Source organism: Passer domesticus, chromosome 10 (genome assembly GCF_036417665.1).
Source record: "Passer domesticus isolate bPasDom1 chromosome 10, bPasDom1.hap1, whole genome shotgun sequence".
NCBI classification, from domain to species: Eukaryota; Metazoa; Chordata; class Aves; order Passeriformes; family Passeridae; genus Passer; species Passer domesticus.
Genome location: NC_087483.1, coordinates 33449071 through 33473217, shown reverse-complemented (window position 1 = coordinate 33473217; position 24147 = coordinate 33449071). Strand labels below are relative to the sequence as shown.

General features: G+C 44.1%; 1 protein-coding gene across 10 annotated transcripts in view; it reads right to left on the bottom strand.

Annotated features, from left to right (window-relative positions):
* The window catches only part of KALRN (kalirin RhoGEF kinase), a 473084-nt gene extending 449493 nt beyond the window's left edge, over positions 1-23591 (bottom strand). For 9 of the 10 annotated variants that reach the window (XR_010369452.1, XM_064435045.1, XM_064435040.1 and 6 more), the window contains exon 1: positions 23158-23262. Coding sequence is in view for 9 of the 10 variants with exons in the window: in XM_064435045.1 (XP_064291115.1) it covers positions 23158-23230 (73 nt within the window). In the remaining variant the exon portion in view is untranslated. Of the gene's footprint in view, positions 1-23157; positions 23263-23538 lie in introns of those variants that run through there. The other variant, XM_064435043.1, reaches the window with a different exon arrangement.
* Positions 23592-24147: the final 556 nt, after the last annotated feature.

Sequence of the window (24147 nt, the reverse complement as noted above, 5' to 3'; positions counted from 1 at the left end):
TAGCATGAAAATTGACTGCAACTACAATGCAAATTGCTGCTTTTCCACACATAAACTATATATTCATGCTGTAGTTGGCAATATTTGTCAACAGAAACAGGGAAATTTTTTTTTATTCCAAGAATTATCTTTGAGGCAAATGGGAGTGAGAGGGTATTTGCAATCTTGAATTACTTACCCTAAAGGTCTATTGATTTCCAAGCATCCTACACAGGACAGCAGCCCTGGGACCACTTTGACCCACCAGACTCCCAAAATAAAATTTTTTTAGAAGTATAGAAGTATGAAGGGAACTATGTTTTGGTACTAAGAATGTTGCCTTTCCTATTTCTTATATACCCTCTTCATACACTGGATCACACAGCAGTAGTTGATCCAAATATCTTAAGGTCTTTTGCAGTGTTTGAATCAATTCCATATACACTGGTGGCAGATGTTCCTGAAGCCCCCTTCTTTCCACACTGTTAGATCTCTAGTCTTGGCCCATGTTATTCAGAGTATCTATTGACTTTTCCTGCTTAAATTGCTACAGCTCACCCAGGATCTCTAAATTGCCCTTGTCTTTTAAAATATTTATTCTTACTAACAATGTAACCAAGGGCTTGTAAATTTAATAACATGCTGAGCTGGCCCTACCGTAAATGCCTATATTACAGACAGGAATATCAAGTAGGACAAACAGGAGGTGCATTGCAGCAGGGAGTCTGTCTGCCTCATCCCACAGAGAAGTGAATAAAGAGTGATCTAGACCATCTTTGCCCAGAAAGAGAAAGAAAGACATCTGAGCTTTTGAAATTCTAAAATCGTAGAATTATTTAAGTTGAAAAAGAGCCTGAAGACAGAGTCCAACCATTAACCCAAGGCCACCACAAAACTATGTCCCAAAGTGCCACATCCACACATCTTAAACACTTCTAAGGATAACTTCACAACTTCCCTGGGTGGCCTGTCCCTGTGCTTAACAACCCTTTCAGTGAAAATTTTTCCCAAATATCCAATCTAAACGTCCCCTGGTACAAGTTGAGACAATTCCTTCCTGTACTATCACTTACTGCTTAGGAGAAGAGACTGATCCCTGTGTAGCTACAATCTTCTTTTAGGAAATTGTAAAGAATTAGTGTTGTTCTGGGGGAAAGGTGGGGAGGGGTGGGGGGATTGATTGTTTAAGCTTAGTTAACTGTTTTCCAAACTATCAACAGAAACACTCAAAGATTTAAAATTCATTGAGACCTATTAGATTTAAAGCTTTCTACAAAATACTGGCAATCTATATATTTGAGATATGCGGTTCATGGGTAAAAATAAATCACCCTTATGGATAACTTTCCATGGAAACATGGAAAGTAATCATGTCCACACAGTGAAACATTGCTTCTGATGGTTAACATGAGCTTCAGGCGCCTGTACATAATGTGTAAAGTCAAGTGAATCCATCATGTAAGGGGTAACTCAGCCAGCACATCCCCAAGGGAGCCACATACAACTGCACTGGTTGTGTCCACACTGGTCATCACGACTTGGCTCAGGAGCAGACACAAGAACAAGATGGGCACAGATCTCTCAGTCTGCACTCTACTTTCAGGAGTGTCCTTACAAGTTGCCTGGCGAAAGTCCTGCAAGAAGCTCACCAACATCCAGTTGAGTGCCCCTCCTGCCCCCAGACACACACCTGTGTCACAGTGAAACCACCCCAAATGCCAGGCATACCCATGCAATCCCATACATTCCAAGATAAGGACCTCATCTACCCCTGGTACCAAATCTGCAGATTCACTGAAATATCACATGGCACTGCTTTACTGGTTGGTGCTCCCATAAAGCAAGGACATTCTCGTCCCTAGGTAAAATTCCTCCTGGCCAGAAGCATGACAGGTGCTTCAGAGAAACACAGACATAACCCTGGCCCTGCCAGCACTCAGAAACAAAAATAAGACAAATCTGTATTAAAGTGAATCATTATTCAGTGAGTGGAGACATTAACATGCAGACAAGACAGAAAGAGAGGGAAGAGGCCGCTCCATCAGAGCACCCATCAATCACCGTGGCACGAACACAGCTGACAGCTCCATTAACTCTGGCACATGCAGGCCACAGCCTTGCCTGCTTGTTTGTTTATATGTTATTGGACCTCATTTGGAACAAAAGAATTAAAACATGGTAGTTTACTGGGGATGCAAACAATGGTTTTTTAGGAGGTGCTTAAGGAAACAGCTGGAGAAGCAGGGCTAAACAAGTTTTCAGCAAAATTTTCTTTTCACTATGAAACATGTTTTTGAGTCAGAAAAATAACCAAAGTGCCCCATGCTCTCAAAGATAATGTAATGTTTTTGTTGGAAAATGTACAGTACTTACTAGCTAATAATTTCTATTCTAATATTCTAGGTAGTTTTCAAACAAAATTTTTCAGTTACTAGTGTTTTTGTCCAAACACATCAAATTATCTGATTTTCTTTCTTTCTTTTTTTTTTTCCAAAACAAGCTGAAGAGATTTCTCCTCAAATCATCAACAAACATAGACATTTTTATTGTTACCACCAAAATTTTCAGGGCGAGATTAGGTGGAGACCATTGCACTGAGAGGCAGAGATGGCATGGAAAAAGCATGGGTAATGGTAAGTGAAACAGCCTGCATACCATGAAATTGGAATGAAATTCTTCAAATAAAAGACAGTTGTTGCAGAAGAGTAGTGTTTAAGGCTGAAGGTAGCCAATTCCAGCTCAAGCCATGAGCTCACAGGGTCCTAGCCTCCAGGCAGGTATATGATTTGAAGGAGACCAGACAGCGCTATAAATGCCAAGTATTCACAGAAAACACTACCAAATCATAGCAAAAGCATCTGGGATGCAGCTTTTCCTGTGTTTTTGTGTCAATCAAGCTCATTTCCAGATGTGCAGATAAACCATTCATGCAAAGAGGTTTCCAAAATGCTGGAGACAGCCTGTAGGCTGCATGAAGACTTGTTTCTGCATATAACACAGCAAACAGGAGACTGGAGAGCTGGGAGCACATGCTCATAACACAGCAGAAATTGTAGATTTGCCAGACAAAACCACCTGAGGTCAGACTGTTTTGGGACAGCTCCGCCCCACTGGTGTCCAAGTACTGCTCTAGGATTTTGTACCTCACCCCCTGTAAGAGATTGCACAGCACAGGAGCTGACCCTCTGGGCTGGACTCATGGCTGTTGCCTCATGCTAGACCCTCTGGGAGTTTGTGCACGAGGAAGTGTGCTTCCAGTATGAATCAATTCATTTCTTCCACATGAATAATGTCTATCGACAGAACCACAGAATAAGCTGAGATGGGATGGACCCAAAAGGATCATCAAGGCCATGCCCTGGCCCTGCACAGCACCATGCCCAAGAGTCACACCATGGGCCTGAGAGTATTGTCCAAACACCTCATACGGCTTCCCCTCCAGGCCGCAAAATGACTGGGTTTAAAAGACTAAAACAAGCTAATGGGCTGAGATGAAAGATACTATGTTTGTTCTTTGAAGGACAGGCATACAATGCTTTCAATGACCCAGAAAAATATTCTGCAACATCTAGGCCTGTTTGTTATGAGTAAATGTCACAGGAGCTGAAACAAGGAGAGGTCAAGTCTTCGCCTCAGACAGCTGGAGGAAGCACTGCGTTGTGCTGTGAAGGCATTTGGAAATAATCACCGACAAGGAAAGTCTTCTCTCTATGGTTGTCACGAGCCTGAGGGCTACAGGACATAAAGCTGTCACAAGTCATCATCAACACACCTACAACATGCACCAGATGGGACTACTGAAGTCAGTGACATGGCCTTGGTATTTGGGGAGCACTCCACCCAACAGCCCAGCCATCTCTCTTCACTGCCATGCACCACACACCTCACTGCACCAGGGCTCCCTCCACTTGTTTATATGGATGCTCAGCTCTCCTGAACGAGTCTACACACAAAACCAGGAGTCTCCTATTGTTGCCTTCACTAGAAACTGAAAGAGAACAAGTCACATGATGGCAAAAACACAATGCCCTGGTGAGGAGCTGGACCACAGCATCCAGTGTGTGTGCTATGGGAACAAGGGGATTTTATTTCCTGGGGAGGGAAGACAGGGTGAGAAAATGCTTCTTCATAATTGAAGGTATCTGAAATATCTAAAGCCAAGTGATAGAGTGTGGCTCATTGTGCAGACAGGTCATAGCATGTGGACATGACCTGCATAACCACTGCCAAAAGATTCCCCAAGAGGAAAGAAAGAGCATCCATACTTTCAGCAGGCTACTCTACTCTCAAATGCACTGATGTTAAACCAAAGTAATTGAGTCTGAGCCCAGCAGAAATCAATGAGATCACTGTCAAGTCCAATGTCAAACACACACACACTCTTACAAACTTGCCCAAGAGATTTTCATACTATCCTCTGTGAACTAAAATCTCAAATGTTTTCATTCAGTTTCTGCACAAAGTCTTGCTGTATCTGCCTTTTGTCAGCATGGTTAGAATGCTGTGAAAACCCACAGAGCATCTCTCATGTCAAGTTTACATATGTGGATAAATATCTGAAAATGACTGATGTTCTACAAAAAATACTGCCTGGGTAGCAGCTTCCTTGCAGCCCAGGAAAGTAAGCACCTGGGAAAGCAAGTTTAGCAGAACCTTAAAGTTGCTCTAATCTGCCTATAGGGAAAACTCAGCCCTTACCAGGCCCTTGGGCAGGAACATACATCTACAATAGATGGCATCAGGCAGCAAACTGGCCATTAGAGGCTAAAACTGGGAAACACCAGCTGCATTTCTCTCTCTTAACCTATTTCATGATTTCCTACAAACAAGACTATTGCACAGGACAAAAGTCAGGGCAGCTTTCCGAGCTCTGACAGAACAGTGTTACCTGGCCTGTGGTCCCAGTCAGGGTTCAGCTGCAGCAGAGCTGGGTTCTGCCCCTCCAATCTGTCACTATATCTGCTCGCAGTCGCTCCCTAACCCGGTTGTGTCAAAATTATCCAGGTTGGCTTTCTATTTAAAAGCATGGAGGGTTTTCTTTAACCCAGATCATTTTGACTGATTTAGGTTAGAGAAGGACTACATTTGCAGCTACGCTTGCAGACACCAACCCCAAGAAGTGGGGACAGTGCCCAGCACTTTAAGTCTGGCTTGGGTTCAAAGTCTTTGAACCCAGCTCAGCTGCAAGCCAAGTGGAACATCTGGCCACAGCTGTAGATGCTGCAGTTCAGGGAAAAAATGGCAAATGAGGCTACATTCAGTGTCCCAGATAAACTATGGAGTGTAAAAAGTTAGTATATGATTCACAGGAAACTCAGCTTCAGATTCCATTATCACAATTTAACCTCCCCCTCCTCCCCCCTGCCCCACCAAATTCTGGTACTAATGGTCTTCATTTTTCAACTAAATTCTTCATTTTTGGATAAACTTGTTAATACTACACAGCCACACACCAAGAAAGGCATCCCACAGTAATTCAATCACCTCTCAGACTAGAGCTATGTGGGTATTTATTTCAGCCACCCAACTCCAGAAATGTGAATTTTAAAATGGAAGCACACTAGAAGAGCTGAGAAGTTTCTCTCCCACAAGAGAAACTCTGTGTGTTACCTGTATGGCAGCAAGGCAGTTCTCTTCCTCTATGCTGGCTGTGGTTACACACACCAGAGCCCTTGTCTGGCTTCCCAAGCATGGGCAGAATAAAGGATTCATATGCAAACATAATCTGCAACCCTGTGTGGGAGACAAACAGCTTTGCACCCTCCTTTTGTTCACCCAAAGAGGCACCAGATTTGTGACCACAATCACATTTGAGCCACTGTCAAACACAGCAAGACTCCAATAATCTGTTACCCAAGTTTCTTACCTAGGCATGCAATCCCATGTCATCTTCCAGCAGACTCTGCTACCAGCCTGACTTGAGAGTCAGATAACGTCCTGCTGCTGGCTAACATAGCTCTAAAATGGGAAATTACATTTTCTTGTTTCACACAAGTTTGGTTAAACTGAAAATATTTGGCTTTGTAAAATGCATGAAGATGAAAGATGTTCCTTAGGTGCAAAATAATAAATGTTTCTCTTCATTAAAGAACACAGGGTCTAGTAATCCAAAAATTTTTGGGGGATATTCTGAAGGATTAGACTCTTCAGAATCATTAAAAAAAAAGGAGAAAAACTGGTTGCACATATGCTTCATCATAAAAGTATTTATCTGACCTACAGCCAAAACCATTTTATCTCTGTAAGCAATCCTTAAACACTGCAGAATGCATTCACTGCTTTCATTACCAAATTACTTTTTAAGAGTTCAGCAGGTAATTGAAGTTCCAAATGTCTTAAAATGGTTTGGCAATGCTGTGATTTCCTAGTGGACTTTCTATCCAAGAACTTTAGAGGGAAAAAATCAGCTGGATACTAAATATATACCCTAAAATAAGATGGATTCAAATTACACTAAGACGCAGGCTTTTAAAGTGGGAGAATGTTTCATAGGAAGAGTAAAGCTCTGCTCAGAGGAGGTTCCATGATGTTGAAGCTTCAAACTCATATTCAAAAAGTCCTGTGAATTTTTCAAAGACACTACATTGGCCTAAATCTATTCCTACTGAACTCAAGGGCTGTTAATTTTTGACAGAAAACTAATTAGGACAATGCTGTCCCATATACTTTGTACTATTTAGCAGATGACTGTTAAAAACAGAGGGCTCTCAAACCTTTTTCCTAGATAAAAAACATTTCATTGCTTTTCCCATTCACTCAGCAGAAACAGTGAAAGGAATGGCCCTAAATCTGTGGCCCACACTGAAGTCCTGTGCATTCCCCCAAGGCTGCAGTGCTTGGTGGCAGGGGCAGGAGGGCCACGAGCAGCACAAATCCGGCAGGCTGGGCAGGCAGCCCCCAGCTCCAGAGGTCTAATGAGGACTCTTGCCCCAGCTACATCAATAGCTTTCAGCAAACCATTTTCTGCCTCAGTTCCTCACTTTTATGGAGTGGAGATGATGACAGTGTCCTGTGTTTGTAACTGTTATATGTACTACTTTAAGTGTTATTATTTTACAGAGCTTCTTGTTCACAGCCAATTACCCAACTCTCAGAGGGGAAACTGAGGTACAAAGCAACACTAATTGCCTAGTATCATCCAGCAGGCCAGAGCAGAATTTTACATTATTTTACATTATTCTCTAAACTTATCTACAACCTTGGTATTACACAGCAAAAATTAGCTTGCTGTTTGCCCAGCACTGTCAGATGGCACAATACTTGCTTACTTCTGCTAACACTGCTGTTTAGCTGGCTTGTTGCTCCTGTTCCTGCAGAGAAACATAATATTAGATTTGTAAAATCACACTGTATGTGAAGACACTGTGATGGTAAATGCAGGATTACTGTCTCACTGCAGGCTCCAGCAGCAGGGAAAGCCGGTGATGATGTGGGCTGCTCACGGTCTAACACAAGAAGCTTTAATGATGACAAGAGGAACACAGAACAAGAACACCAAGAGCTTTACTTTTCACAGCAGCAATCTTTTCTCTTAGGATTACTCTAAGGCAAAAAAAAAAAAAATCCTTGCTCTACAATGGATCTGTTTTCACAGCAAGGAGATAACTGATATTTAAGATGAACAAGAAAAACTGAGGAACCTTCTGGTCTGGCATAGATCAGAAGTGGTGAGATGCATAAAATTAGAAGGCTGGATTCCCCTCTCCAAATTATGTTTCACCTGTTTCACCTTACAGAGATGCTGCACTCCTTACCACTTTATGCCCACTTACTGCCTTACTGCTGAGGCATTTCTATTGCAAATGTAACACAATTCTTGTAAATGGAACTTGGGGATATCCACAACTTTAGGGTGAAGATTTCTGGCTGCACCTAGATGCACTGACACCAGATAAGTAAACCTTTAGAAATATCAATTGAGCTGTCTGTCAGATAAAGCATGCCAGACTTTTCCTTGGGGAGGCTCAGGAAAGTTACAGATGCAGAAGCTCAAGGGCTCTTGTCAGAAGAGCTTGCAACTTGGCTGCTGCATCCTAATTTAACCCTATAAGAACGTGACACACAAAACAGCAGGAGACAGCCAAGATATCGGAAGCTCAATTCCAGTTAGCACCACCCGTTGATTTGGGATGCTGGAGAGAATCAGTGCCTGCCTTTCCGCTTCTTTTCATAGCAGGAGTTCTCTCACAAGCTTCTTATCAATCAGCATATGTAAGGAAGCTCTGTCCAACCAACCACTTAACCATTTATTGGAGTTCTTCAATAACAATAACATCATCATAAAATCACATTTTCCAGCTCCTCTCGTGCTGCAGAACGCAGCACACTTTGAGATCTGAAACAATGAGCTGTAACGTGCTGGACCCACGTGCAGCTGGACAGGAAGAGCTGAAGATCCAAGGAGGTTTCCTTTAGGCACAGAGGCTGGGGTGTGACGCAGGGGAAGCCCGTGTGTTCCCGGACGGCTCTGGTAGCAGCCGGGAAGGATGGGGTGCCTGGACATGGTGTCTGCATGTGCTGTTCCTGACACAGCTGCCAGAGACTGTGTTTATTTTACCTTGACTCAAGCAAGGGACATTGTGCAAAGACAAGCAGAGGTGCTAAAAATATAATCTTCACACTGAAGCCCTATGAAAGAGTCACACATACAAATCACCTCTCAAAATGAAAATGCAGCAATTCATGCAGTCAAATTCAGCAACTACTCATGCACACCAACACTGCAAAGCATAACTAGAGGAGAAATGTAGAAAAGAAAGAGTAAAATATAGCTACCCCAAGAGGAATTTGGGCAAGACATAGAAATACAACCTTCCTTTCCAGAAATTGCTTAGGGAATGCCTTATTTCACCAACAGCTTCAAAACCATGAACCTCAAGCCTTAACTTCAAAAAAGTGCACTTCTAATATCTAAGTGCCACTTACAGGCTCAAATGGATGGGTGCCAACAACAGAGCCATTAGCACCTACTCATCCATGGAGGCTTTCTATCTAAAAATCCCATTTGTCAGCAGAGTCTCAGCAGGACTTCGTATGATAAAAACCTCCATGACAAGTTCTAAACTTACAAATTAACATATTCATTCACTTATCCATGTGTAAAAGCGTGTCACTTAAACAGCTTTCTTGAGCATCAATACCTAATCCAAGGCCATCCATTACAGCTTTCCATTTGTTCCTGGATTGAGAACCAACTCAAGTTACTTCAGCATAATTGAAATATTGTGTAGAATTATACAACAGAAATACTGAGACAGTTTCAAGAGACTGAATGCAAGGTTTATATTCACTCCTACACGCTGAATGCCTCCTACAAGGAAGTACAAGCCCAGGCTGGTGCCTGCCAAAATCCCACTATAAAGCTCCTGTGCCACTGATGTTAAGAGGAGCTTTGCAAGGACCTGTCCAGACGAGGCATCAGGGACTGATGCTGAAAGAGCCCCTGGCTTTCCAGATCAAGGTTGTTCGAATTTCATTCACTGCAGTTGAGAGGTTTGGATATTTGGTGTTTTAAAGTCTTAATATAGTACCTGTATCTGTAAATCTATAACAAAGTTAAGGACGAATCTTATGTAAATTCTTGCATAAAATCTTTGGTCATAGAGGATTTTAAAATATTTATTTAAGATATTCAAAATAGGCATAATAATGTTTCATAAAAGATGACAGACCCAACCCCCAACTGCCAGTGCTTGAAGGGAAACAGGACAGCCAAGAAACTTCAATGTAACAAGTTTTTATTTACCTCAGCATAAGATCTGCAACTTTGCACTGCTGGCACACAGGACAAGTAGGACTGAGAATGGAGAGAATAATTTGGTGGTCTGACACAATAAGCAAACAGGATTGCAGTGGCAGGATAGCACACATGGACACTCCTGTGGGTCCAGGCTGCAACAACATAACACGTGGGTGCTCAACACCAGTTCAGATCAGGTCATAAAATCCAATTCATCAAAATAACCTTTTAAAAATAGATTGCTACAATCGGCTTCCTCTGGAATCTAACTTATTCAGGCTCCTGCCTGAGCCACTGTTTGCAAGGTGTCCTCACACCAAAAGGAAAAGTAATGTCTAGGGAGGTTTAAATGCAGTTCCTGGAACACTTCTCAGGGAAAATACGGACAGAGATTTGAAGAGCAAAAAGGGAGCCAAGAGAGGAGATCGCTCCAGAAGTCATTAGCTGCAGCTGATAACATAATTGCATGTCAGATTTTAAAAAAATAACAACAACAAAAAAAAATTTAGTCCTGCTTGCACTTTTAGTCTGCCCTCCATGCTATCCTATTAGTTTCAAGATTTTTAGTTTAAACTGTATAAAGTCTCTGTCTTGACCATTTTACCTTCACCCACTCCGTGTGCAAACAGAGATCACTGCAGATCCCTGGAGCAGAACAACACGCAAAGGAGCTATAGGCTCCCCCCACAGCACTCTCTCATTCAGTACAACTAATTGGAGGCCCATTTGGATTGGAGCCATCTAGAAAACAGAGCCAGGGCATGGGTTGGTTACTTCTTGTCTTGAGGGGCACAAAACCAAACACAGAATTCAAGGTGCCTCACCAGTGTGAAGTACAGGGCATCAATCACTTCCCTGGTCCTGCTGGCAGTGGCAGCATACATCTACAGTTGAGACAACCATGATACAGAGCATCTCCCTACAATTTCAGAAGGCTTCAAGCCATACAGAATAACACCAGACCACTTCAGAAACCTTCAAGCATCTACCGTCCTTGTTCTTTAGCCCAACCTTTCAGACCCCTCATGTTCATGCACTGTACCTGTGTGCCCTCTGTTCCCTTTGGTGGTTGGTCAGTGCCCCTGGGCACTCCATGGCTCATTGCTGTCAGTCCTGCTCACCTGATTTTCACAGCTGCACCCACTGGGGATGAGGCTTGGCCACAGTTACCACAAACTGTGCACCTACACTGGCCATGCTATTTCTGACACAAGCCAGGATTCCACTGACCTCCTTGGCTCCCTGGGCACACTGCCAGCTCATGGCAGCTCTCAAGATCTGTGCTTTGCACTGGTAGCTAGAAAGGAGCTGATAACACATCCGTGTTTTGGCTACTGCTGAGCAGTGCTCACAGCACCAGCACTGTCTCACATTCCCTCCCTCACCAGCAGGCCTGAGAAACGACATATCCAGGACATCAAACATCAGACCCAAATAAACCAAAGGGATCATGTCTGTATCATGTCTGCTCAGCAATAAAAGCTAGAGAAAGAGGAGAGGGGGTCATTTGTTATTTACAACTCTTGTCTTCTGGAGCAACCATTATGCACACTGAAGCTCTGCTTCCTAGGAATTGGCTTTACATTGCCTGCTCATGGGAAGTAGACATTAAAACATTTGGTTTTTCCTTGCTTCCGTGTCCAAACTTTGCTTTTTCTTTATCAAGCTGCCTTTATCTTGATCTGTGAGGGGCTTTTTTTCATCTTATCTTTTCCCCCCTAGCCTGAAGAGGAGAGTGACAGAGTGGCTTGATGGACACCAGCCAAAGTCAACCCACTAAAGGCATTTATAGGGGGAAGAGAGCTCCCACATGAATCTCTACAGGCCTCAGACTGATGATCACTGCCTTTGCTATACCTCCCACAGCTTCTGTCCCTGAAGATAACTTCCAAAGAGGAAACTTTCCTTTGTCTATATATTCTCAAAGGAAGATGCAATGTGACTTTCTGTGCGTGAAAACTACTCTTTAGAGTAGTGCCTAATTAGAAGTCTCTGCACTTGTCTCATTCACATGTTACACAGAGAACATTACTGGGCAAACATAAGCGGGGTGTGCAGTCAAAGAAGGCCACAGGTATTTATTCTGCCCTGGACAATGCCACATTAAGCAAACATTTGGAATAGTAACACACATGTTCTACATTTGCTAGATACAGTCCAAGAGGAAAATGTACAAGGAAAAATGAGACCAAGAAAAGGAAATCATATACTGGTTATAGCTCCATTAAAGTTGACTGTGTGGAACCAGTCAGGAGGTACCCTCCTGTGCCCCAACTAACTAACATGCTCACGGGACACATTCCCAGCACAAAACTCCATGGCAGGTGGAACTTTTTTAATAATATGTCATTACATTTCTCTTACATTTAGTATTTAACAGATGTAACTTTCACAGCAGCACACTCATTACCAAAAAGGCACAGGGACCTCACCAAACAGTGAGCAGAATGGACTCAGAGCCCAAGTGCCTTCTGTCAGCATTTTACACAAAGACTGCAAAACTCAAAAGAGTGTTCTGAAATGCTGTGTATTCTTTCTAATTACTCTTATCTCCGTTACCACTGCACACCAAGAGGAGCTGAGGATGGCTGAACCATGCAAAGAAATTACTGTTCACGCTGCTGAATGTCAAACACTTCTTGATTTTGGAGGTGGACGCTGTCGAAACTTGCCCTTTGTCTACCTGAGAAAGAACCTACCATCCATTGGGTTTGAACTATTGCAAATGAGCATTATAAGTCCCCCGGGCTGAAACATCATGATGGAGCTGAAGCAGGAACAAACACTGAAATCAATCCCAATTACAGCAACTAGGTCTAAGCTTCCAGTAACATCTTACTGCACAGCTCAATGATGAAGACAATCAGCTATAAAAAAAAATAAAATTTTCCTATTGTAAGGATTTATATGCTGGGAAGTGTTATTTTTACAAACTCCCATTACCACATGGATCAGTTTCAATTGATTTAAGCTCATCCAATCAACGAGGTTTCCCCTCCAGTTTTAGCGTCAGAGGTGTTCTAAACCAAGACACTCTTAAAAACTTTCTCCCGGCTTAAATAGTTCACGACAGTCTCATTAGGGATTTGACAAATAACCTGAAGCAGCAGACAGATTACAGACTAGCAGGAATGTGTAAGAGATAGCTGACCTATTTAACAGTCCAGCACACTTTGGAGCAGGACTGAGTTGAATGGGAGCAAGCTGTTAACAGGAGATTCACACACCTTAGATCTAAGTCCTTCAAGCTCACAAGATCATTACTATTTACCCGGTAGGCCTAACTTTCTCCTTCGGACTAAATTTATCTGAATGCTTCAGACTGACTCAATTAGCATCACTCCTGAACTCTCTGCCTCGGCACAGAAAAGCAGAACAGGAAAGTTAAATTGCTGCAGAGTGGCAGCCAGATCCAAGGAGGTCGTCTCTCCATGACATGTTTCTGTGAACAAGAGGCATTAAACGTGAAGCAGAACATGTGAGGATTTTGGCTCTGTGTCTTCACTTCATATGGAAATGCCTTCTCTTCACAGCATCAAAGCAAGGCAGGCATCTGGTGCACCACTATTAAAAGACTGTAGTGTGATAATATCAGCCTTCAATGGTGAGGGACACCTAGAAGGGAAAATCTTGCTACTTTTCCTGTGCTTTGTCATAGTTCCTGGGCTGCCTTACCCAGTCTGAGTATGGAACATGCACAGGCTGTGCCTGTTCCTTCCTTTCACTATGTACCAGGCAATCTCGCTGTCAGTGTCAGAAAACCTACCTTTGGCTTTCTATATCCCAAAAGCTACAACTCCAATCAAACCTGTTATTGTCTCATTCCTGTGATTTCCTCTGGCTTCTGACCTTCCCCACACTGACAACATCTGCTTTCCTTCCACAGAGGATGCAGGCTGTGATCCCTTTCTCAGCTAAGTGCCCTCCAGTTCTGAAGTGCTCTGTTGGGTAACTTTATGACATTCTTCCATGCTTTCCCTACAGTTTTCTCATTTCTTCCCTATCTTTCTGCTTGTACCATATTCTCATCCATTTCTTCTGCTCTGCAGCCAGTGCTTGACTCTGTAACTCCTCAGACCTGTCCTTCAGACATGTTTAAAAACAAAAGCAAAACATGAATCTTTGGTTAAATGAAATCCCAGTCTACTTGACAGCTTTTGTCATAAGCACTTAATGGCAAGGATCATATTTTTGTTCAGTGTTCATGCAGGATCTGCTTCAGGAGGAACTAATCAGTGACTGAGACAGCAATACAAATACTAAACCCTGGTAGAGAACCATCATAGCATTATGACAATATCGTAGGTCCTACAGGAGGACAACCCAACTGGATGTTTTACTGCATTCACTCACAATCCTTTGAATACTCTCAAGCATCTACAGCTTCAAAAGCTGTGCAGACTGACAGGTACAGCACTTGAATGGCCTGCTGAAAACCAAAGGCAACTCACTGAAAGTTTTCATCTGGTGTCTCCACTAAACTTGTCCCGTGGGAAAAGACAGTAGTCTTCACTCTAGTAAACAGTTGAAAAGAAACACAGTCCAGATATTTCATAGAAAGTAAATCTGCTTCCACAGAGAACTGCATATTTCTTGCTAGCTATTATTTTTAACCTCTTGCAGATTTATTTTTACTACAATTTAAATGTATCTGTTATATGCCATAACATTATTATTATGGGCGACACTAAAATAGCAAAGTATTCTAGGCACTTGATAGCATTTTACAGAACAGGGAATTACAGCCAGCAATGACTTGACTGCTGCTCACTGCAGTAGCCACCAATGCTTGTGACACCCTCCCTTTTAGCCTTACTTCCCATAGCTCCTCTGTGGAGTTACTCCCAAAGTTGTTTAACTGGTTGGGGAGAAGGAGGGGGGCAGCAAGAGGAAACAAAGAACTAAAATTAATCTAAGTATTAGGATAAACTTCTGATTTCTGCTGCCAGGCTGTGGACACAGCTTTGGGCTCAGCCCACAGCCTGAAGCCATCGGCTAAGCCTACACATCTCATACCAAAACTTACCTGGGATACTTTAGAATCAGAGAAGAGTTTGCACTGAAAGGGCCCTTTAAAAGTCATCTAGTCCAACACCCCTGCCACAAGTAGGGACATCTTCCACTGCCTCAAGTTACTCAGAGTCCCATCTAGGCTTCCAGGAGTGGAGCATCCACTACTTCTCTGGGCAAACAATTTGAGAGTTTTATCATCCTCATAATAAAAAAATCCTTCCTTATCTCTACTCTGAATTTACTCTTTTTTACTTTAAAAATGATGCACCCTGTTTTATTTCAACTGATCCTTTTCTGGGCCTTCTCCAGCTCTCTCAGCCTTTCCTCACAGGACAGGTGTCCAACTTCTCAGAATCAAATGGGAACCAAGGCTTTAGTTTCGATTTTCACTAAACTGTTTTAAATAAGCAAAAGTTTGCGCAAGGGTCTCAGGTTTTGTCTTTATAGTGCATGCTCTAATAAGACCAAGGAAATATATTTAAATAAATAAATTCCATCTTTGATAATCAGCTTAGCTTTCCAGTGTTCCAACACTGAGGAACATCTCTTCTTATTAAGTCAAGCTATGGTAGATCATAACTTTCCACTCCCAGCACACACAGCTGGTAAAGCTCTTTGTGTTCAGCTTGGATGCTGTTTGGCACAACAGTCTGACATTGACTTACAAGACCAATGAAAAATATGCACTGCTAATTTTCCTAAGTGCCATGCCAGCGCCTTTGGGGGCCATGCATTCACCTACCTTCCCATACAGTAACAGGATTTGCTCCCAGCTAATAAAGCAGGCTTCACATCAGCCAAGGAAATACTTTAGTTAGGATGTCCTCCTTCTTCATTACTGAATGATATATTCATGGTAAAGCAATAAAGTTGATGCCATCTTTAAATATATTTTTTTTGTAGTGTGGGGGATACAAGCCACTAATCTCTGCAGATCTCCTTTTTCTCCCCCATTGCCCCCGTGGTTTATCATGTCCAATTAGCCATCTGCCATGCCCGCACTGCCACACAAAGGAAGGCCCCTCTCCTGCGCCGCAGCCCATCAGCGGGGCCATTGTCCCTGCTGACAAACAAGAATCAGACACTATTGTTTCCAGCTGACGATGCTGCTCCCAAAGTAGGCTGCCAGTTGCCACTAAAACAGCGGGAGCACCAGGGTACCCTCCAGGAGCCAGGAACCATGCCAGCAGCACCGATATTACCGGGGAACCTATACAAAGCACTTTCTGAGATATATACATATACATATAGAGAGATATTTTCTGATTTCAGGTAACAAACCAACCCGGGCCAACTCCCGCCCTTTCTATGGCAGTTGCACTAGAGCCTGCCTGACCCGCTGCCTTTATTGCTTCACCTGGCAAAGAAAGGGTCACAATCCCCAGAAGAGAGCAACATCTTAGAGTCAAATCTTTCCTTGTTATGTTTTTATTATTATCATCATTTTAAAGATAAGGCAAACCTTCCTAAACTATGAAAAGTCAATAGCTATTTCTCACAAGGCATGGCTTCTACCACTTCAGCACAGCTAATTCCACACACCAAAACTACCCTCCCCCCATCCAAAAAAATTTTTTAAAAACATGAAAACTCCACCGTGTCTACATGGGTACTAATTATGTAACAAGGTTAATTTAATTTCTCTCACAAACAACATACATTCGCCCTTTTTCTCAAGGCCACTTCACTAAAAGAAATGACCGGAGCAGCTGGTCTGCCAGTCACCAAGATGTTAAATTGAAGATCATTTCCTCTTATTATTCTCAGCAAAGCATGATGTGACCTTACACTAAAAACTACAGTCTGCCTAATTATGGTAGTTTTGTTCCATCAGTGAAACTGAAATGCTGGTTCATATAATTAGGGTTATTAAAAAAGGAATTTCATTTTTAGTTTTAAAGGTAATTTGTTGCCTTGAAGTTGAAATGCAACAAATTAGACCTATGTACCTGAATGTTCTCATTTTGTGTGATTTAAAAGAAACAAAAAACACTCCTAAATTTTAGTAAGAAAGCCACATGTTGATAAGAGACAAAGAACCCCAATAAACCACAATTAATTCCAGGCATTAATTAATGAAAATGTGCAAACAAAATGAATATTTATATTTAAAAGCAGAAACAAAATTATCTTCTAAGCCCTTGATTAAGTAACAGAAATTACTTAAACTTCAACAAATGTTTTAAATGATATTCAACACTTCAGCAATGAACATGCATAGTTTCAATACATCACTTTGAATGTTCACTGAATAGTTCAAAATAAAATCAATTAGAACCAGCTGAAACTAATGTGAATCCACAGTAATCACATAGGTTAATGACTTTCATAATGCCTTATAAACAGGGGAAAGCCTTTGCCCTGGATTCAAACACAAGGATCATTCTGAATCAAATATGAAATACAACTTGAAAACTTAGATATTTTGCTTAGATATGTTACTCCATTCCTAGCACAAAATGCTCTAAATCCCATTTCAACACACTGCAGGCCACATATCACACAGGTGACTGACTTAAACCTAGATTTACAATTGCCATTGCAGTGCCTGGGCCAAGTTCTGTTTTCAGTTACATCTGTGAAAACTCCCAAGAAATTCCTCTGAAGTTCTCTGGATCTGTACAGCAGTAACACAATCCATCCTAGAAGCAAGTGGGAAAGAAATAATTCAAAATATTATGACTTCTTTTTTTTACAGTCCTTTACACTTTAAGGCTCTCCGTTCAGACAATCATATTTGACTTCTCTTTTCATATTCAGCTCTCTTTTGTAAAACATGTATTGGAATATTCCCTGTTATTCTTGCCAGATTCTCTAGGCAAATTCCCCAAGTGGCAGAGTCCCTTCAGTTAAACACAGGGTGTGTGAGCCATGCAAGGCTGTAAAACAGGAGTTGTTTATCCAAAGAAATATTAAAAGCAGGACACCAGTCCAAATCAAACAAAAGCACAAATACCTCTAAGTCGTTTCATGACTTCAAGTTCCAGCTGTAAAAGGCACAGCACTATGGGTTTATAAGGCCTAATACTCCGTAAGTATTTTCTTTGATGTAACTATGAAGTACTTAAAACACCACTGGGTACTGTATGGTACATGTCACCATGGAGCAATAAAGCTGCTCTACATCCATAATCAGCCTTTCCAGAGACTGTAAGGTCACAGCAGCTGAAACAACAGAATACTTCATTCCCAGCCTTCAAGAGGCCCAGAGCACCTGTGCAGCCAGAGGATTCCCTAAAAGGCTCTTAACGTGGGGGTGTGCCTGGAAATTACAGCAAAGAAAACTCATCAAACCCATCAAAGCCGCTCCCATTTTTAAAACCTCATGTTACCCCAGCAGGTTATTATTATGAGACTTGATAAAATTCAGTATGGGAGGCAGGTGGTAGGAAAGAGTGATAGTTATATTTGCCTGGCCAGGTTGGATGCTCACTTGTATCCAAGCCACTCATCATTCCAAGACTCACACAGCCATCTAAGTCCACATGTAAAAGAGTCACAAGCACCAGGAAGGTTCCCCTTTTGTGATGACTACAGGATTCTTCTTTTCTTCTTTCAGAATTCCAACCCAAAAACACAGTGTAGGCAACAGGCTCTCCCCCATAATCTCTGTCGGTGCCATATCAAGACTTATTACAGTGTCTGTGAATTTTACTGATGTCTGTGTTTAAAGCTCACGTTCCCTATTGCACCTTGACCTAGAAATCAAGAATTGTGAACTTCAGTACAGATGAGCTCTGAACAGAAGCTGGGTGTGAAAGGCCCCTTCCTCTGGAAGTAATGACGTTCAACATTAATTGAATTAATATCAAATAGAGTAAGTATCTTCCGACTGGCCTATAACACAATGCAATCTCATCCAGAATAAACACATTGTAACTATCAGATATCATTCCTGCTGCCCTGTACATACTTCTGCGTGAGAAGGAAGGAAGCAGTATGAGAAAGAAATGCTCCTCTGAACATAAATCATTCATTTAAATTGCTCCCTTCCAGCATCCGACAAAAAGAGCTCTTTCTTTTTTGACACAAGATCCCACAATCTTGCAGTTTCTGCCCCATTTCTTGACAGCACCTGCATGGCAAGAGGAAAGAGGACAGTCATTCCCACCAAGACCTCTTGAGTCACCTCTGTGTCCTTTCCCATGTCTACATGAAAATTCCTGAAGTAGCAGATCTGCCTGAGTCTGAGGTGGAAGAGATGGGACAACCACAGGGCAGAGCCACACAACCTTCCCCATGCACTGGCGAGGTTTGGGGGAACCTGGGTTCCCACCTGTAGTAAAACAGCAACTCCTCCCCCACGTCAATCACACAAAAAAATAAAAACCACCTACACTACATAATAAAGAAAGAAAACAACAAAATTCATATTCCTAACAGGATCAGAGGTCAAACCCTCCAGAGCATGGTACAGATTTTGATTAAAAGCAACGCCTCAAAGAACACAAGAGCTTTCCAAATGGTAGGACAGACCTGACAGTCTTTTCTGCAACAGAGCCTCCTTTAACAGCACACATTACCAGACCAGGCCTTATGAATTATAAAGTCTCAAGGTAAGGAAGCCAGGCATCACACAAACACCTCACCCCAGTGACAACTCAATTGGATCAATTTACCTGCTCTACAAGGAGACACTTGAGTCCATCAACCTCAAGGAGCACTTCTCTGCTGACATCATTTCAAGCACATCTTTTGATCAAACAGCCTGGCCAATGCCAATGATTTTAAAGTTATTTAACAGCAGAACTGCCAGTCACTTGTGCACAAATGAACAACACTAGAAGTATAGCTGGCTGAAAAGCAGAGAGCAAACAGAATAATTCATTGCATCCAAAGGAGATGGAATAACATCAATTTTCAACTCACAGGAAGTATCAATGACAAAGCTGGCATCTTCATATCAGACATAATCAATGTTATACTTAAGTGCCAAAAAAATAAATTAGAAAATAAAACAGTACCTGCTAGCACATGAGAAATATTGATGACTACTTGTGCTAGTAATTGGTAGTTTGCTAAATTGTACTGTCACTGACGTCTATAAATATTTAAAATTTGGTAAAGAATTTCCTTATGTGTTTCACCCCTATATCCAAAACACACTGCAGAAATTACTGAAGCTTAAGCAGGAAGTTAAAGCTTTCTCTGTGTGTCTGTATTCAAGGGATATCTCTTATTTGTACACTTAAAAAGTGACTTAGTTTATGTTTGAAACTGTATTTGGATTCCATTCCACACAATAAAAAGTTTCAGTACACATTTAATACAGACGATTAAAGACTCCAGAGAACATGGTCATATTTCACCTGTCAAAAAAACAGACTTAGGAAGGTAAGGCATACCTAGGCATAGATTTGGGTTTTCACTCAAACAGAAGCGACACACATCATGCAGAAATTGCTGCTACAATTTAGCAGATGGTGTTATCCTAGAAATCAGAGCTGGAGACAGCAATAGCAATTTCTGCCCTTCATGTCCCTCTGTCTGCTAATTTTTATCCCAATTACATGGGATTGATTCTCTAAAAGAGTATTCCTGAATTTCTTACTGCATATATCAGATGGTGAAAATTAGAATAGTCCCTTTCCTGCTGGACTCCAGGGAGGCTTTCACTGACTGCCAGCATCAACTACACAGCTGTTATAAATCTACCTTTTTCTTAAAAGTTACTCCTAGTTCTCATCAGTGTAATCACCAGAACAGACCTTCCTTTATTACTTCATGTTAATTTCTTCAGTTTGCCTTTCGAGGTACAGCTCAGAAACCTGCTATCTCAGGTGTCCCCACTACGAGGGACGGGTACCGCGAGTGTTTGGGTGCTGCTGGAGGAGCTGCCGTGCGAGCGGCGCCACTCCCAGCATCAGCCTCCTCTGCCGGTACCAGGGAGCAGCCTATCGATCCTCCCGGCTCAGTGCAAAGCCCAGCTGCTTGCTAAAAGCCTCCGAGAGAGGTTTAGTTGTTTCGACTCTGTTTTTTTAAACAAATGATGAGTTGATGCTTTTTCATGTGGTAACTGTGAATTTGGGAAGAGTTTAGGCTGTTCAGTATAAGCTTGGGTTATCAGAGCAGCTAATCTCTAAACCATATACACTCATGTTTTATTTGATGTGAGCATGTAAGACAATGGTTATCCTTTACAAATCCAGAACACAAATCAGGACAAGGTACAGAAACAAAAAATCTAGTATCAAGGGAAAAAGAATGCTGAGGCAATGCAGGTCTCTGTAGCTATTACACATCAGACCCCATCCCAGTCCTTACTCAGACGGGATCACTGTTGTCAGCCTGAGAGGTGTGGGAGTCAGTTGTGTCCTGGCTACGATTGCTCTCCCAAGCCCCACATGAGCTGTTCTCTCCACCATCCTTTGAACCCAACTTCACACAGCAGCACAACAGCAGTGCACAAACTCACAAGTAAAAGGGCCCCAAACAACTCAGAGAACCAACACTGTCATTTCACACAAGTCATACCTGTGCTCGTGCTTTCCCCATTTCTCAGGGATGCTGCCAGCAGATAGCCAAAATAAATTACGAATAGTCCGGGGGCTTTTTTCCACATCATCATTTTGGACACAAGATGCTACATAATGATACAGAAACATTCTTCCTTGTTGAAGCTGAAGGCGAAGCAGACAAGCATCAAGGATGGCCTATGCATACATGCTTCAGTGCAAGGACAGGACCCGGGCACCTCTCCCAAGCCCAGTTCCTGTGATTTTGTTTCCTCGAGAAGCAGAAGTGTTAGGAGACTCTCTGAAATGTCTGGGCTAAATGTATAATGCAGGTTACAATGCATTATATGTGTTCACAGATCTACAGGTAAAATTTAAGGAGGCAGCTTGGGAGAAATGTCTTACCACATGGCTCCCTGTGCTTTCCCCTCATTTAGGAATACTTTTTTATATAAGCTAGACAGATTTAACTCTCTCCAAATTCAATTCTGGTAACATGCTTACATTGAGAAGGCAGTGTCACAGAGAAATGATTCAGCTTTGGGTGAAGGAGGGGAGAGAGTGAAAAGGTAGGGAGGAACCTTAATTAACACATTCCTTTTAAAAGGAAAATTGGTGGGTTGTTTTTCTTTTCTTTTTTCTAACAAATCTGTCATTGTTGAGACTGAGAAAATTATCGTGTAACTAGGTAGGCTATCAACAGGCAAATATCCTATGGCTTAATGACTTGTGGATCATAAGATACACACAGCCAGACCTTATTATCCTTATCCTCTAGATCAAAGGGTTTTCACATAAATGGGGTGCAGTCTACCATAGCAGGGAGCTGCTGCAGGCCTTCAGGATTTTACTTCTTTAAAGTTTTGGTGATTACATAATCGCTTTTTTGTAACTGGAGCTCAAAGCATTGTGTGTAGCTAATGAGCAGGTAGAAGAAGGAAAACAGCTGAAAAGCAGTCTTGACAAACAGCTGTGGCAGTGTCAGTCCTAGCCCAAAAGGGTCAATCCCCTTATGAAACAAGTACTTAATCCTTTACAATTTTTAATTAAAAACCTACCAAAACTATAAAACTTTCTTAAGATTTTTGATGGGGGAGGAAGCAAGGGAGAAGAGGGGGGTGTGTCATGCAGACCACAAGTTGCTTCAGTTGAGATGCTCAGCCTGTGCAAAGCCATGTTTCAGAGCTGGGGGCTCCCACATAAACACCACCTCACAAACGAGTGCTGCACCGGGGACCCCAGCACGTACCCATTGCCCACAGCATTTAATTAACCACTGCTTCATTAGCAAAGGCTCCCTACGATCCCTTACAGTCCAGCTACACTTTGGCTACACTTCAGCATCCTCTGAATCGGGAGAGTGAAGCACAGGGCTGTCACCCAGCCCGGAGCTCCTTAGCGAGCCCGTCTCCGCGCGGTCAGCATCCCCGGCCGGCAGCGGGGCCGCGGCGAGCGCTGCCCAGGGCGCCTCTGCGCTCCCTCACTGCCCACCCGAGGGCGGCAGGGGTAGCGCCCGGCGCTTCGCCCGGCTGGAGCGGGGCAGGCAGCCAGCTCCGCTTCCAAATACCAGCCGGTACCCGGGTGGCCGCCGCCGCCCGGGGCGGGGGCCCGCCGGGGCCCAGCCGGCGCCGCTTGCCGCGGGGGTGACAGCGCGACAGCGCTCCCCGAGCATCCCCGCGGGGCTTTTGTGCCTGCTTGGGGCGGGGGCCTGGCCGGTCCTCTCCCGAGGCGGCGGGAGCGCAGCCCTGCGGTAGCATCCTCCCAGGGACGGGAGGGGCGACGGGGCCACGGGCGCACCGAGGGGCTGCGGCGGACAAAGCGAGGAGGCAGGCGGGGACCCCCTCCATCCCCTCCTCTCCTCTCCCCGCGGCTCCGCTGCTAGCGGTGCCCGCGCCGCAGCCGCCAGCCCCGCATCCCGCGGCGGAGGCAGGGCCCGGCGCTGCCCTGGCCCCTTCCCCGCGGCTCCCCTACCTGTTCGGAAGAAAGCATCCACCTCGGAGTCAGGGACAGCGCCTTCCTCCGCCGCCCCTTCGGCGGGATTCATGGCTGGGGGACAGGCGGCGGCGAGCCCGGCGGCTGGTAATATCCAGTGAGTTAGGGAGGAGGAGAGCCGAGAGAGAGAGAGAAAAAAAAGAGGGAGGGAGAAGAGGGAGGGAGGGATGGAGGCGCGTTCAGCTGCGAGCCCAGCCGAGCGCCGTTCGGATCATCCCTTCCGCGGTGCCTGCGGGGCGGCTGCCCCGGGGCTGGGCTGCGCTGCCCCCGGGCTGCGCTGGGCGGTGCGGCCGGGGCGGGGTGCCGGTGCCGAGCCCCGCCGCCGCCGGCCCCCTCCCCTCCACCCGCTATTGTTCCGACCTGCTCCGCTCCGCTCCGCTCCCCCCGCCGCCGCCGCTGCCCCTCGCCGCGCTGACAGCCCGGCCCGGCCCCCGGCGGCCGCCCCCGCCGCTTCCCTGCCGGCGCTTCCTGAGCCAGGCCGGGCCCGGCCCGGGAGCTGCGGCGCCCCCCGCCGCCGGGGCAGCCCCTCTGCGGGGCGCGGCCGCTCCGGGCGGGGCGCGCCGGGCACAGGTGCGGGCACGGACGCCCCGCGGGGCTCCGGAGGGAATTTTTGTTTTATTCCCCACCCCTGTAAGCTCCGCAGGCGTGTGGCTGTGCATCCCCGGGCTGCACCGCTGCCATGCCTCCCCTCGGATGAACAGCCGCGGGGGCACGGCGCGGCGCTCGGGTGTTAGACGGGCAGGTACTCGGGGGGCGAAAGTGAACGCTGATGTGGTTATACGGACACAAAAAATTGTTCTTTGTTTTGGACTTGGGTGGAGGAGTTAGAGGTTTTTTTTATGATCAGGAGCTGTTGAGCATGATTGCTTTGGAAACGCTCAGCGAAACTGCACGTTGTTGCAGGTATGCCTTCATATTTTATTCTTTACAGTCCTTGGTGACTAGAGAGCCAAAAAGGAGTTTGGAAAG